Below are 12,398 nucleotides of genomic sequence, written 5' to 3'. Positions count from 1 at the left end.
GGTGAGAGCGAGAGAAGAAGAGTTGTGGATGAGGAGTGCTTACTTTAAGCAAAAGATAATCACCAGTGATAAGATCTTGATGAAGGGAATAACAGGTAGTTACCCTCGGCCCAGGTGAGCGTCGACAGGCCTTTACATCGACCCTCCAACACCCACGGTCGGTCACTTTACTCCTCCTCCCTTGACGTCGTGCAACATGTAAACGTAATATGTATAATACCATATGTATATTTCATGTACTTCCCATCCAGTATCATCCGACTTACATCAGCTTATATCATATTTAATTTCCTGGTGTTGTCATTAGCTAATGTGTTCATGACACATTAAACATTTTTTGCCTCGCTCCAGCAACATACACGAACTCGAATATATAAAACTTCCACCGGGTTCCTCCCGCACTTAACCGAGACAAAAAATCGACATGAAATTCTAAATGACTTTAACTTTACGCCTATAAATTCAGTTTTATGGTGAAAACTTTTGAAACTGTTCAGGCATTATCAGAAAGACACTATCCAAAGTATATAATCAATAATTTGACTCATTACCGGGAGTATTCTAAAGAATTAAGAACTTTTCTCATATTTTTGCTATAGTCAAATGAGGGACTGTATCATAAACTTCCTCTTTCTATGTAAATAAAATGATTATTCGATACCGAGCGAAATGAGATGAAAACAACAACTTTTAAGAGGTAAAGAAAACCAAAGGACGATACGCCGTGACGTCACAGAAAGGGGGCGATCCCATTGGTCTTCATTTATCACGAAAGATGACGTCGTTAAAAACATTAATTCCATATAAAGTATTGCAAGGCTTACGACACTTTGTGACGAACTGTAGCCAGTCACTTGTTTGTGTATTGAGAGTTTCGTACCCTTGTCGTCCCTTCTCTTAACCTAGGATTCGAACCCATGTGTGCCTGACCCCAACAACTATTTCCTAACATAACCTTAAAATGCGTTGGAAAAAAAGATCTTTGGCATAAAAATGTATGAGAAACTCTACAGCAAAGTCGTCCTTGTGTGTGTGGAGAAGGTCGACATCTTCAAGACAGACTAAATGGAGTTTGAGTGGCAATCGTGTGGAGCTATTGGGGACCTGCCCGCCTGAGAGGCTCGGGATTGGGGTATATACAACACGTAAGACTCCTGACTTGACGAAAATGAAGCGAGAGATGGATGTGCAACACCATGCGCGCGCAGCTGATGATAGACTCTTACGTCACAGTTCCTCCCTCCCAATCCCCACACCACCTAAATGTGACGTCATATCTTTAGCGTCCCCTCGCCCCCCTCTGCGCATGACGTCACCTACCAACTGTTCCTGGTATGACCAAACACATTTGCATATAACTTAGCTTCTACGATGTTCTATTAATAAAAGATATAAGAGGCTTTGTGTATAATTCCTCAGAATGTAGGAATTCTTTTATCATTCACATTAAATTATTTCAATCGTAAACTGTCGCGAATAAATGAATATATATATATATATATATATATATATATATATATATATATATATATATATATATATATATATATATCACCTACTTGGCTCGTCTCTTAATTTCATTCACACTAATTAAATCACAGCTCAACAAAACTGGTTTATTCACCGTTCCATGATTGCTGTGTACCTGCTACATTTTTCACTCATGTTTGAACAAAGAAGTGAAAAACGTAGATGTGTTTATTTATAAATACAATTAGCCCAAAAATTTGAAAGGCAAATTTTAAACTTTATTTTCCAGCAATTTGTAGTGAAAAAAGATTTCCATGATAACAGCAATTTCATAGAGAAAATAACTTTAATATTTTCGAATATAAATATATAACTGACAGTGGCTTCTATGTAAATTATACAGCACTTGTACACACGAGGTGGTCCCGGCTCGCGTGTACATATCTGATGAAAGTAACGGACATGGGAGTAGGTGTACATTGGAGTACATGGAGAGTACACAGGAGCACACGGGGAGTACACAGATAAGCTAAGTAACATAAGACCTTGATGTCTATGACGAGGTTAACCTACTGTAAGTCAGTAATGATATCTCACAATCCTAGGTCATTTTAGCTCGTGCATCATGCTACTAGACCTTTAAAGTATGATGGTCTGGCCTTTGACCTAACCCGTAAGGGTCACGTCAAAGGTCATGCCAATATACTCAAAGGTCGCACTTAGAGAGTTCATCATCCCTGCTCACCTGGTCTGTTTGTAGACACAGGGATCCCACGGCACAAACAGCAAACACAAACAGCAGTTTCAAGCAGCCTAGCTGAAATGGCCATTCCCTGTGCGATTATGCTGATTGGCTGGTTACTCTAAGCTTAAAGCTAATGAACTACCGGGGTCAGTTACGACCCTCACCATCAGAATATTTTCATAAATCGAGTAAAGTTTGAACATTTTTTCCTCGTTTTTCAAGGTTAAGTGTAAGACAACACACGCTCGCTTTGTATGTACAGTACGATAATGTAAATGCCTGATCCCTTGAGGAAGTTGAAGCAATTGAGGTCGTAGACAAACATAAGGTTTCTCTCCCTAAAAAAAAAACACGATAAAATTAGGATCTTACAGTACAGAATCTTGATATGTACCTAGGGGTAACTAGTGTTAAGCTTACAGATTAGATAAAGGAAGCTAAAACCTCTGTTTAGACAGAAATTGACAGATATGCTCGCTCCTTCCCTTACTCTACCCGTAAAATCTCAGAATAAATATAAACAGAAAGTCAAGCTGTGAGACAGAATATTTCCCTCAATATATATGGTCTCTGTCGTACCCTAGTGTATTTGTGAGGCGTAAATCAAATTACATCAGGTTATCACCTTTTCTAAAGAGGTATGCAAATTCAATTTGTTCCAGGAAAATGTAATTTTTCCCAGAAAATAGAGGGAGACGCTTTTGCAGTCGACGCTGCCCCCCCCCCCCCCCAATTCTAACAGACTCCTTGTCTGATCGAAAACATGGCTTTTATCTTTAATAAACGCTCAAGGTACTTTAATAAACGCTCAAGTTACTTTAATAAACGCTTAAGTTACTTTTCATATTGATAATGTAAATCAGTTTTACTGAATCATCGCACGTACCAGGAAATAGCAGTGCGCTACCAATTGAAATAAACCATAATTTCCCGACCATATTTGAAAGCAAATTGACATCGCCATTCAATAGCTCTATTACACTGCCTTGTTTCATACATCGTCAGTTACTTTAAGATGATACTTAAGTACATATTACCGTAGATAGATCATTTTTCATATAAACGTTAAATGAACAAACACCTTTTCTTATCTAAAACACAAGGTTTGAATTCTTTAACGTATCTGTGATAACGTTTAAAAAACATTCCAGTGGTGGCTCCGACCAAAATTTTATATCACTATTGTTCATATTATATATATATATATATATATATATATATATATATATATATATATATATATATATATATATATATATATATATATTGGAAAGGATCACAATTGAGTGCGTAATCAAGTATATTACGTAAACGATTTAAGCCCTGTTTTAACTTAGCGTACCAACACTAACTAATGCGGCAGCTGCAGTAATGTCCAACAAAATATAAATTGTACATAACTCACAATAACATACAAGTAACGAGTAAATTGACAGAGAACTCTGATAAAACGCAACAGACGGACCGTACAGGGGATGAGCCTGAAGGGAGCGTGAGAGGCACCAGCTGGTCTCTGTGAGTGTCTCTCACAAGGGTGTGTGTGTGTGTGTGTGTGTGTGTGTGTGTAGGTGAGGACGGGTAAGAGGAGCTGGAAGTGTGTGTGATATATGGTTCTTGTTAATGGATGAGATAGGGAGGTAAAAAATAAACTGGGTGTCTCTTAGTGGCCATAAATAACCAAGAGAAATAATAATATCTCGGACATTAGATACAGTAAATTCGGTCTCCTGTGGAATATGAGAATGGGTATTATATGTATGAGGTACACAGTATATGATAATGGTATATTATACAGAAAACGGTAGAACGCTTAGATAAACTTTCCTAACAAACAAATACTCGAGCGGCCGACCCACGAGAATTAGGTGTTTACCTCCACTGGCATAAACACAGTCCAGAGAGATCAAGAGAGGCAACTTAATGCAGATAAACACAAGCTACAGCGTCAAGAACATCCATGCAAATGGCCATGGAGATTTGTACGATAAGCTGGGATAATCTGACCCAGGCGGCGCCACGTTTCGCTGCCAGACGTACGTACCCACCAAGGTCGCTTTAACATCGGGCCAATATGTAAATACATACGTATGTACATGGAAATAAATTCTCTAAATATGTGTATTAAGGTGAACTCATGACTATGAAGAAAATGTAATCCTTTCCTGTTCTTTAATCCTAATAATCCACTAAGACCTGTACGAACACACCAAATTTTCAAAACAGGAAAAACGTTTACTGAAAATTACTTTACTAAATCCAAACATGATGACAGTAAGAATACCAACTGTACCGATTCATCACAAAATAATTCCTAGAATTAGTGACGCAACTAGCAATATTACAGCAATACCATTTGCATTTCTAGTACGATAAAAGTAGTATTTGCACAAATCGTGCAGAGAGCAATATCCACACTTTATAACAACAATTATGCACAACTAAACACCACATTCACTGTCTGGAAAACTGCCATAACACAACAATAACAACAACAGGAGTGTACCTTACCTACAATGGAGAGGAGATATAGTCATCAAATTCTTCAGAAAATAAACACCGAATATCTTAGTCGCTATAAACACTCCTCTCTCCTTGATATGTGGCATCAAAGTGAAGTGTTGAGACACATATCATCACAAAATGATCAGAAAACAACTAGTTTTCGGAACGTCAGGTCAGTCAACTGAGCAATGCTTCCACGTCGAGGTGTTGGTTGTGACTGACCTAGCCAGCGACGTAGACTCGTTTTCCCGCTCAAACTAGCACCTTCGCTATTTGTGGGTCACACGTCACTTCAGGTTTATTTTAATTCTATTGTAAGTTTTTTACGTTATTATAAAATTATCATAATACAAATATGTTTCTATGAAGTAATTAGGTTTACTAAACAGTCTGTGTTAGACTTTTTAAGTTAGTTACGATGATCGGAAAGGTGGGAGACCTAATGACCTTAGGTCGCTGGCCGTTAAACTCATGAAATGAAAGGTGAAATGAGCTTTATTTATGTTCGTTCATTCATGAAATGAACGAAACTTAACGATATGATATATTCTTGTCCATTTTCGGAGGGAATATAACAACACGTGAGCCAGATTCTATAAGAATATTATACAGATTTTCAAATACACGACTGTATTCACACACACACACACACACACACACACACAGCTGACACTGAAAATAGAACAAGACATCTTCATATCCTGTCAAAAGTATCTAAAATTAACTATTGATCCATAGAATCACTTGAAAAAAGTACATGGATGAGTACATATAATCGGTATTTTATTATATTCTGGAATGATAATCACCACCATACTGCTAGTTATAACTTGTATGTGCGTGTTGTTTACTCCTAGTGTTGGTCACTGACAGGGAAGGAAAATGTGAAATCTGTATTCCCATTTTCCTTTCCTTTTCGTGTTCCTCTCCCAACTGAACCACTCCCTCCTTCCCCCTACATCTTCCCCCTTCAGCTAACACTCCATGGCCCCCCCCCCCTCTCCTCCTCCTCCTCCTCTTCCTCCCTCAGTTAACCCCTCAACACTCCCTTCCTCCTCCTCCTCCTCCTCTTCCTCCCTCAGTTAACCCCCAACACTCCCTTCCTCCTCCTCCTCCTCCTCTTCCTCCCTCAGTTAACCCCTCAACACTCCCTTCCTCCTCCTCCTCCTCCTCCTCCTCCTCCTGCCACACCATCACCATCATCTTCAGTGCACACACCGTATCCTCAACCCGACTATGTTCTGCCACAGCCTCCGGGACATGCATGGCCTCCCTGGGCCAGCGTGAGGGAGCTGACTGCCGTGGAGACACCGAGTGTGCTGATGGCCTCTTCTGCCACCTGGGCGCCTGCGTCCAGTACCAGGGCAAGAAACGCTACAGTAAGTTCAACGACGAGAATCTACTCTATGTACGTCACCCTCTGGACCTGTAAGGTCATCCCTTGGACCTTAAACTTAACATCCTAGTTGGATTGTAAAGTTGCAAGTTATCCTGGGTATCTAGAGTATTGAGAGTTATCTAGACTATTTCTAGATTCTGTAAGTCAAAGTTGAGGTCCCTAGCTTATTGTATTGGTTTACTAGATCATCATGACATCTCGATCACTGCATCTAGATCATCACTACATCATCTAGATTATCACTAATCATCTAGATCATCACTACATCATCTAGATTATCACTACGTCATCTATATCATCACTACGTCATCTAGATCATCACTAAATTTGAGACTTCTAGATCAACGTCTATGATTCCAATGTCACAGTCAGGTTATCTAAGTAACCTCTAGGATTCTCAGGTCACTTCTAGGGCCTCTAGGATCACTTCTCAGTGTTCTAGGTGGCTCTAGGGTATTTCTAGGTTTCCCGGGAGTGGCTAGGCTGACTGTAAACTTTGTTAATCACAGTAAACACTTTCAGTTTTCTATGAATTTCTTTTTAACTTAGTGAGATGTTCATGAGATCGTAACGTCATCCAATATAACCATTACAATATTTCCTTATATTCCTAACTTTTTGTTTCATTCATGAAAAGAAAACGAGATGTGTTATGTTAATGGCAGCTGGTGTTTGCAGATGAGCCGTGTGACGTCAGCTCCGAGTGCGACATTGGACGCGGTCTTTGTTGCCAAGTCGTCCGGCGCCATCGCCAGGCGCCTAAGACGGTAACGACCCAACGACTTTGTTGAGATTGTTAACCTCACTGTACGTAGAGAACCAGCCAACACTACTGACAACACTGCCAACGCTACTGACAACACTGCCAACGTTACTGACAACACTGCCAACGCTGCCAACGCTATAAACAACATTATCCAACAGTATTGCACACAACAGCCAACACTGCTAACTACACTCTTGTCATTTACAACAGCGTAATTAAGTTCCTCGTCAATCTTAACTTTGCAACTTTAGCGGACATAATGAATCATTAGACTTCACATTTCAGTGTGTTGTTAACAAGCCTGCCTCCCTGTGGTTATGAACATGACCCCGAGCCTGGGTTAAATCACCTCTACCCACAAGTGAACACACGAACATAACGTAGCCTCACACATTATACCATCTTATGACATACATCATTCCCTCCTCCTAACCACCATTGTTTGGCTGCTGCCACACTCACCCAAACGAACCATTGTTGAGACTCGAAGCTAACACTCTAACCTAACTAATTATAACCAGCAGTTCTCCCAAAGCTAACACTCTAACCAATAGTTCTCCCAAAGCTAACACTATAACCAATAGTTCTCCCAAAGCTAACACTCTAACCTTAACTATCATAACCAGCAGTTCTCCTTCTCCCCACAACAGCTGTGTGGCTACTTTAAGGACCCCATGATCTGCATCGGTCACGTCGCTACGGCTCAGGTAAAGACAGAAGGCAGCAAGCAGTAAGACCCCCCGGGAGATGTGTGTCTACCCACGTCTGTGAGTTTGTCTCCGTCCTCCGTAAACCCATAACCTCTGACCCCCCCCCCCCCCCCCTGCATCTTCTGTGGCGCTCTGTGGCCTGGCGCTAAGAGTTTCTATGGCCCTTCCGCTGCATAGATAATATAGCCTCGCTATGCCTGTGGCCTCGCGCGCTATACATTGACCCCTGCTCCACATTGCCTCTTCTTTGCACGTGGCTGAGTCTTTAACAGCTTCTACTGCTCGTGGTAAACCCTTAGAGCTGGCGAACTTAACGATAGATAATGAATTGAGGAATGACAAATCGATTTTCATAGATAGACTATGATATTCACTATCTCGAAATCTTACTATATAATCACCTGGCAAAAATGGTAGCTGCTATCATATATTTGTATAGGACTTTGCTTTTAGTATGGCGTAGTTACATGACTGTCCAACTACCCAAAAGCTAGTACAATTCCATTGACTTTTGGATTGTTATAGATAGAGTCTGTTATGAATATATCATCAATTTTTGCTCGATCATTTTTCTAGAATTAGTTTTTGCTTGTGATAGGTTCACAGTAGTGCTAGAGGACCCGGCTCTAGTGCAAGAACTCTGTACATCATATATGTCGTCCTTGAAGGGGATTTCTAGCTCCCATTTTCTATGATATAGTGAGTGCATAAAGTACTTTTGAGTCATTTTCATCATTTGCTTTTAGTCGCACTCTTGATGAGTCTCCTCCAGTGTATCACAAGACAAAGAAAATGGATCAGTTTGTATAATGTGAATCATGAATCTTGATATGTAGTGATTCAATACATCTGGAGATTCAAACATTTTCATTATAATTTGCAAAGCTTCAACAGACTGGACTTTTAAGGCCTTATCTGACGTCCTCCTTATCTTAACCTCGCTTTTCCTGAACTCGCCTTACGAACAGCTTCGTTCTAACAAACCAAACAAAGCTTGAATCATAAGCCACTTCATATACCAGTATATATCTCTCATACCTTCATATACAACGGTGGCTATATAAAGTATAGCAGTCTCGTTCATCATGGTGACTATCCTCTCCTTGCCATTATTCTGGGGAGCGAACGAGGATCTTGTCTTGCTATACGAAGCGTTTACCTCCGTTCCACAGTTGGGTCAATATCCACTCCGTGAACACCATATCATTAACACGCATTTTCTTATTCCCGTTTTCTTTTTTGGAAGGTTTTTTTTTTCTCTCCTGCACATCATTAGGGACTTCAAAGGCTCTGTCAAAGTCTTTTAAAAGTCTTTTGTAGGTAAACTTGATAGAGAATTTTATTTCAAATATTTTGCTCCAGCAACCAGTTTTCTTCTATCCTTTGATCTTTGGTTCCGATCTTTGACTTACATAAGAAATGTTTCTTTATTTACCCATGAAAGTTAACATCACTATATTTTCCTATTTTGACTTTTTCTTCTTTTTTTTTTTTTTTTGGTATTTCGAGATTTTTCAGAATCAAGGACTCACCACCAAATGTTCTTTTTTAATTTACTTTGAAGTGCCCTGGTAGAAACCTGTTGTTTACATGGGTCAAATACACATCCAAGCTAGACTAACTTCTCGTTTTAAGTGGTTATGGCAGTTACTTCCTGTCTAACAAAGCTATGGCGCTTTGTAACGGTTAGCTGTTATCTTGCCTAAGATTACGACCCTCCTGTTATCATGTCTTGCCAAACGAGCTGTCATTCAAAGAGGTTGTGGTTTATATATGACGTCTGAGAGAATTTTGCATGCATTGTTATCTTGTGAGGCTGTGACGATGGCTCTGTAACAACCATTCATCATTAACTACCATTGACCCCTGTGTGTGTGGTTATCTTAGATAAAGGGTTGAAACTGGCACTCTCAATAATCGTAGAGCATCACTTGTTATCTTAAAAGAGTTGACAACAGACCTCGTGAGACTGTGTGAGCTTTGTGTGTTGTCAGGTTACTGCATGTAGTGAACAGAACTCATTTGCATGTGGTCTGTGTTGTTCCATTAGTACCCACGTAGTACCATCAATGAACCTAACTACGTTTTCTTCCACATAGCAGCTCATCTATAAAGCGTATTAACAAAAGGAAAGCATGCTTTTGGTCTTGCCAATTTGTTATCTGTTAATCACTACTTATATTTCATAATAGTGTCTTAGTCTTGTTCATTACGTCACATTTAACATTTATAAAAGTAACTCCACATTTTTCCCTGTTTGTTTTCTTGAATGTGTGAACATTACTTATTTCTCTTACCAGTGACGGTTCAAGTACACATATCAGTGATGAATAACTCCTCATTTGCATACATTATTTGAACTAGACTTTCTTCGTGAAAGCCCGTTTTCTTTTACATTTCAAAGTATCGAACTGGACTGATGTATTTTGAATTTGCATATCCCACTGAAGCACAAGGTGAAGAGACGCTTCCATTACAATGGTATTGTGATCAGTATGATGATTGACCTAAAGTGATCCATGATGAACGAAAATGAAATGAAAGTCTTTGACTGGTTGGTCACTACCATCTCAGTCCACATATTGGTGACCAACTCGTCCACACAATGATTTATGTTTCCAATTACAAGTCTAGTTCTGAACGTCTTTGTGTCTTTATAAGCCTCTTGGTGAGTGTGTCTTGGTGACCGCCCTGGTGAGTGTGTCTTGGTGACCGTACCAACATGTGTGGTGATGGTCTTGTTCGTAACTTTTCTCTCTTCCATGTTGCAGATCCAGCACATCGTGGACCACACAAAGGGCGAGAAGAGACTAACAGGAAGGACCCATGAGTACCTCACCCTCTAAAGACGCTGTAAGACCTCCATCTGAGAAGTTCTAGAGAACACTTGAGTTGGAGGATAGTCTTAAACATCACTTCAGTGGGACTGAAGGCCTTTCAAAGTCACTCCCCACCAAAAGATATAAGAAATGAGAAAATTGGAGTCATTACAACTATTATAAAAGGCTTTCATAAAACTCTTTCTTCTTATTATAATTCCAAAAGTTGGTTATTTATGGAACTATTTCATTTATATATTTTTGTATAGATATGATATTCATATATCTTTAGCTTAATCATAACATATAAGTCCATTACTATAATTCTATATATATGAGTCAATTACTATATTCGTTCCCCGGCCAAGTGATATTTAAGACCTGTGCTCCACAAGTGATCTCTTGTGACGTAGGCGCGAGCGTCCACTACATGAGTGAGGTAGTAGAGTCTATTTTCTTGGAACATCACATCTTGTTGCATCTGCTTAAGTGTCCCTCGTGAGCATCCACGAGATTGTTTACGGTAAACTACTATATATATATATATATATATATATATATATATATATATATATATATATATATATATATATATATATATATAGACATATTTTTTGTCTTCAGTATAACCACAAGTTAACAATACACACGGATGATTATATTACAAAAAGGAAGAGGTCTTGTTTGGACCCAAATATTTGAATCTGATATAGGGAGAAAAAAATAGACTAGAGGTTTATAACCAAAGGACGATTCATATTTCGCTCCGTTAGGCACTTCGATTCCATGTTGGGTTCAGGAGTTCCAACCCCAAGCCCATGCCAGCTATGAGCCCGGTACTGGTATTTATTGATTCTTCATCCGGACGACATTGCCCTCTTCGTCGTCCACATATCTTATATATTCACCCTTCAAGGAGCATGGGATTGGGTGTTGGCCCTAAGAGAGTACCTTTGTGTGGCAAACTATAATTATTATTATTATTATAATCAGTGTCTTGAGACTAGAAAGTAATAAATAGACTAAGTATTACCGCAGGCATGGTGTTTCGTGTGGCGTTCTTGTAACTGTGGATTACCCGTACTAGCCCAGGCAGCTCCAATCGTGGGCGTTCTTTTAACCTTTGACAGATTCTTGTTGTGCAATTGAAGATAACCCCCGCCATGAAGGGGAAAATGATGATATGATCATTGAAATGAAGAACCAACCACCTTGGAATAAGGCCTTACAGAGGCTCTGTTCCATCGTGGTTATCCAGTAGTTCATTTGTCCAATTTAGGCAGATAAATGCACTGAATAAATGTAAATTGAATTTACCATGCATCTTTCTCTCCTATTTGTCGTATCTAAGGTGATGTGAAGTACCTTTTCTGCCCCATTCCCTCCCTCCCTGTCCACTACGCTGCCAAAAGTTTTTCCTGTGCAATTCTTGTATGTTTAGATAGCGTAAATAAATGATTAATCTTTGGCAACTTTTAAGAACATGTTGCAATACGGCATAAACATAGAGCATCAGCCGTCTCCTGACCAATCACAATTGATTATTGTGTGTCGTCACTGAAGGGAATGACGTTAATGAATCATGACGTCACAATAATGTGCTCGTCTTCTGGTTGTATAATTACCTATAATCATACATAGGTACCTGCATAATTAAAGTATATTCTAAGTGCTACTTGTGTTTCACTTTTTAGCTACCATGAAATATATCATTATAAGTGAATATGGAAGACAATACCAGCATCCCTCGTCTCTAGTTCATCTTGGAAGTAGCCCTACACCAACACACATCCTGGACCACATATGTGCCACGTACACAACGTTCTAACGTTTCCCCTCGCTAACGTGTCAGGTAAGATCATCACAAACGTTTCTTGTCAACTAGTTATTTGTGTCAACCTAATAACCAGGTTGTGTGCGTCAACCTAACAACCAGGTTGTGTGCGTCAACCTGACAACCAGGTTGTGTGCGTCAACCTGACAACCA

General features: G+C 39.4%; 1 protein-coding gene and 1 long non-coding RNA gene across 4 annotated transcripts in view; one reads left to right on the top strand and one right to left on the bottom strand.

The window, feature by feature from the left end:
* Window positions 1-5,667, bottom strand: part of LOC139747199 (uncharacterized) — a 41,689-nt gene extending 36,022 nt beyond the window's left edge. Inside the window, exon 1 of the long non-coding RNA XR_011712335.1 lies at window positions 4,724-5,667. This is a non-coding gene — a long non-coding RNA (uncharacterized lncRNA). The remainder of the gene's footprint in view (window positions 1-4,723) is intronic.
* spab (space blanket) overlaps window positions 1-11,727 on the top strand; it is a 76,727-nt gene extending 65,000 nt beyond the window's left edge. For 2 of the 3 annotated variants that reach the window (XM_071659207.1, XM_071659206.1), the window contains exons 5-8: window positions 5,968-6,096; window positions 6,795-6,883; window positions 7,533-7,589; window positions 10,364-11,727. In XM_071659207.1, the coding sequence (XP_071515308.1) occupies window positions 5,968-6,096; window positions 6,795-6,883; window positions 7,533-7,589; window positions 10,364-10,438 (350 nt within the window). In that variant the 3' untranslated portion in view covers window positions 10,439-11,727. Of the gene's footprint in view, window positions 1-5,967; window positions 6,097-6,794; window positions 6,884-7,532; window positions 7,650-10,363 lie in introns of all 3 variants that reach the window. The other variant, XM_071659209.1, reaches the window with a different exon arrangement.
* Window positions 11,728-12,398: the final 671 nt, after the last annotated feature.

Source organism: Panulirus ornatus, chromosome 67 (assembly GCF_036320965.1).
Source record: "Panulirus ornatus isolate Po-2019 chromosome 67, ASM3632096v1, whole genome shotgun sequence".
NCBI lineage: Eukaryota > Metazoa > Arthropoda > Malacostraca > Decapoda > Palinuridae > Panulirus > Panulirus ornatus.
Note: the sequence above shows the minus strand (reverse complement) of the source record. Positions and strands in the feature narration are given on the sequence as shown.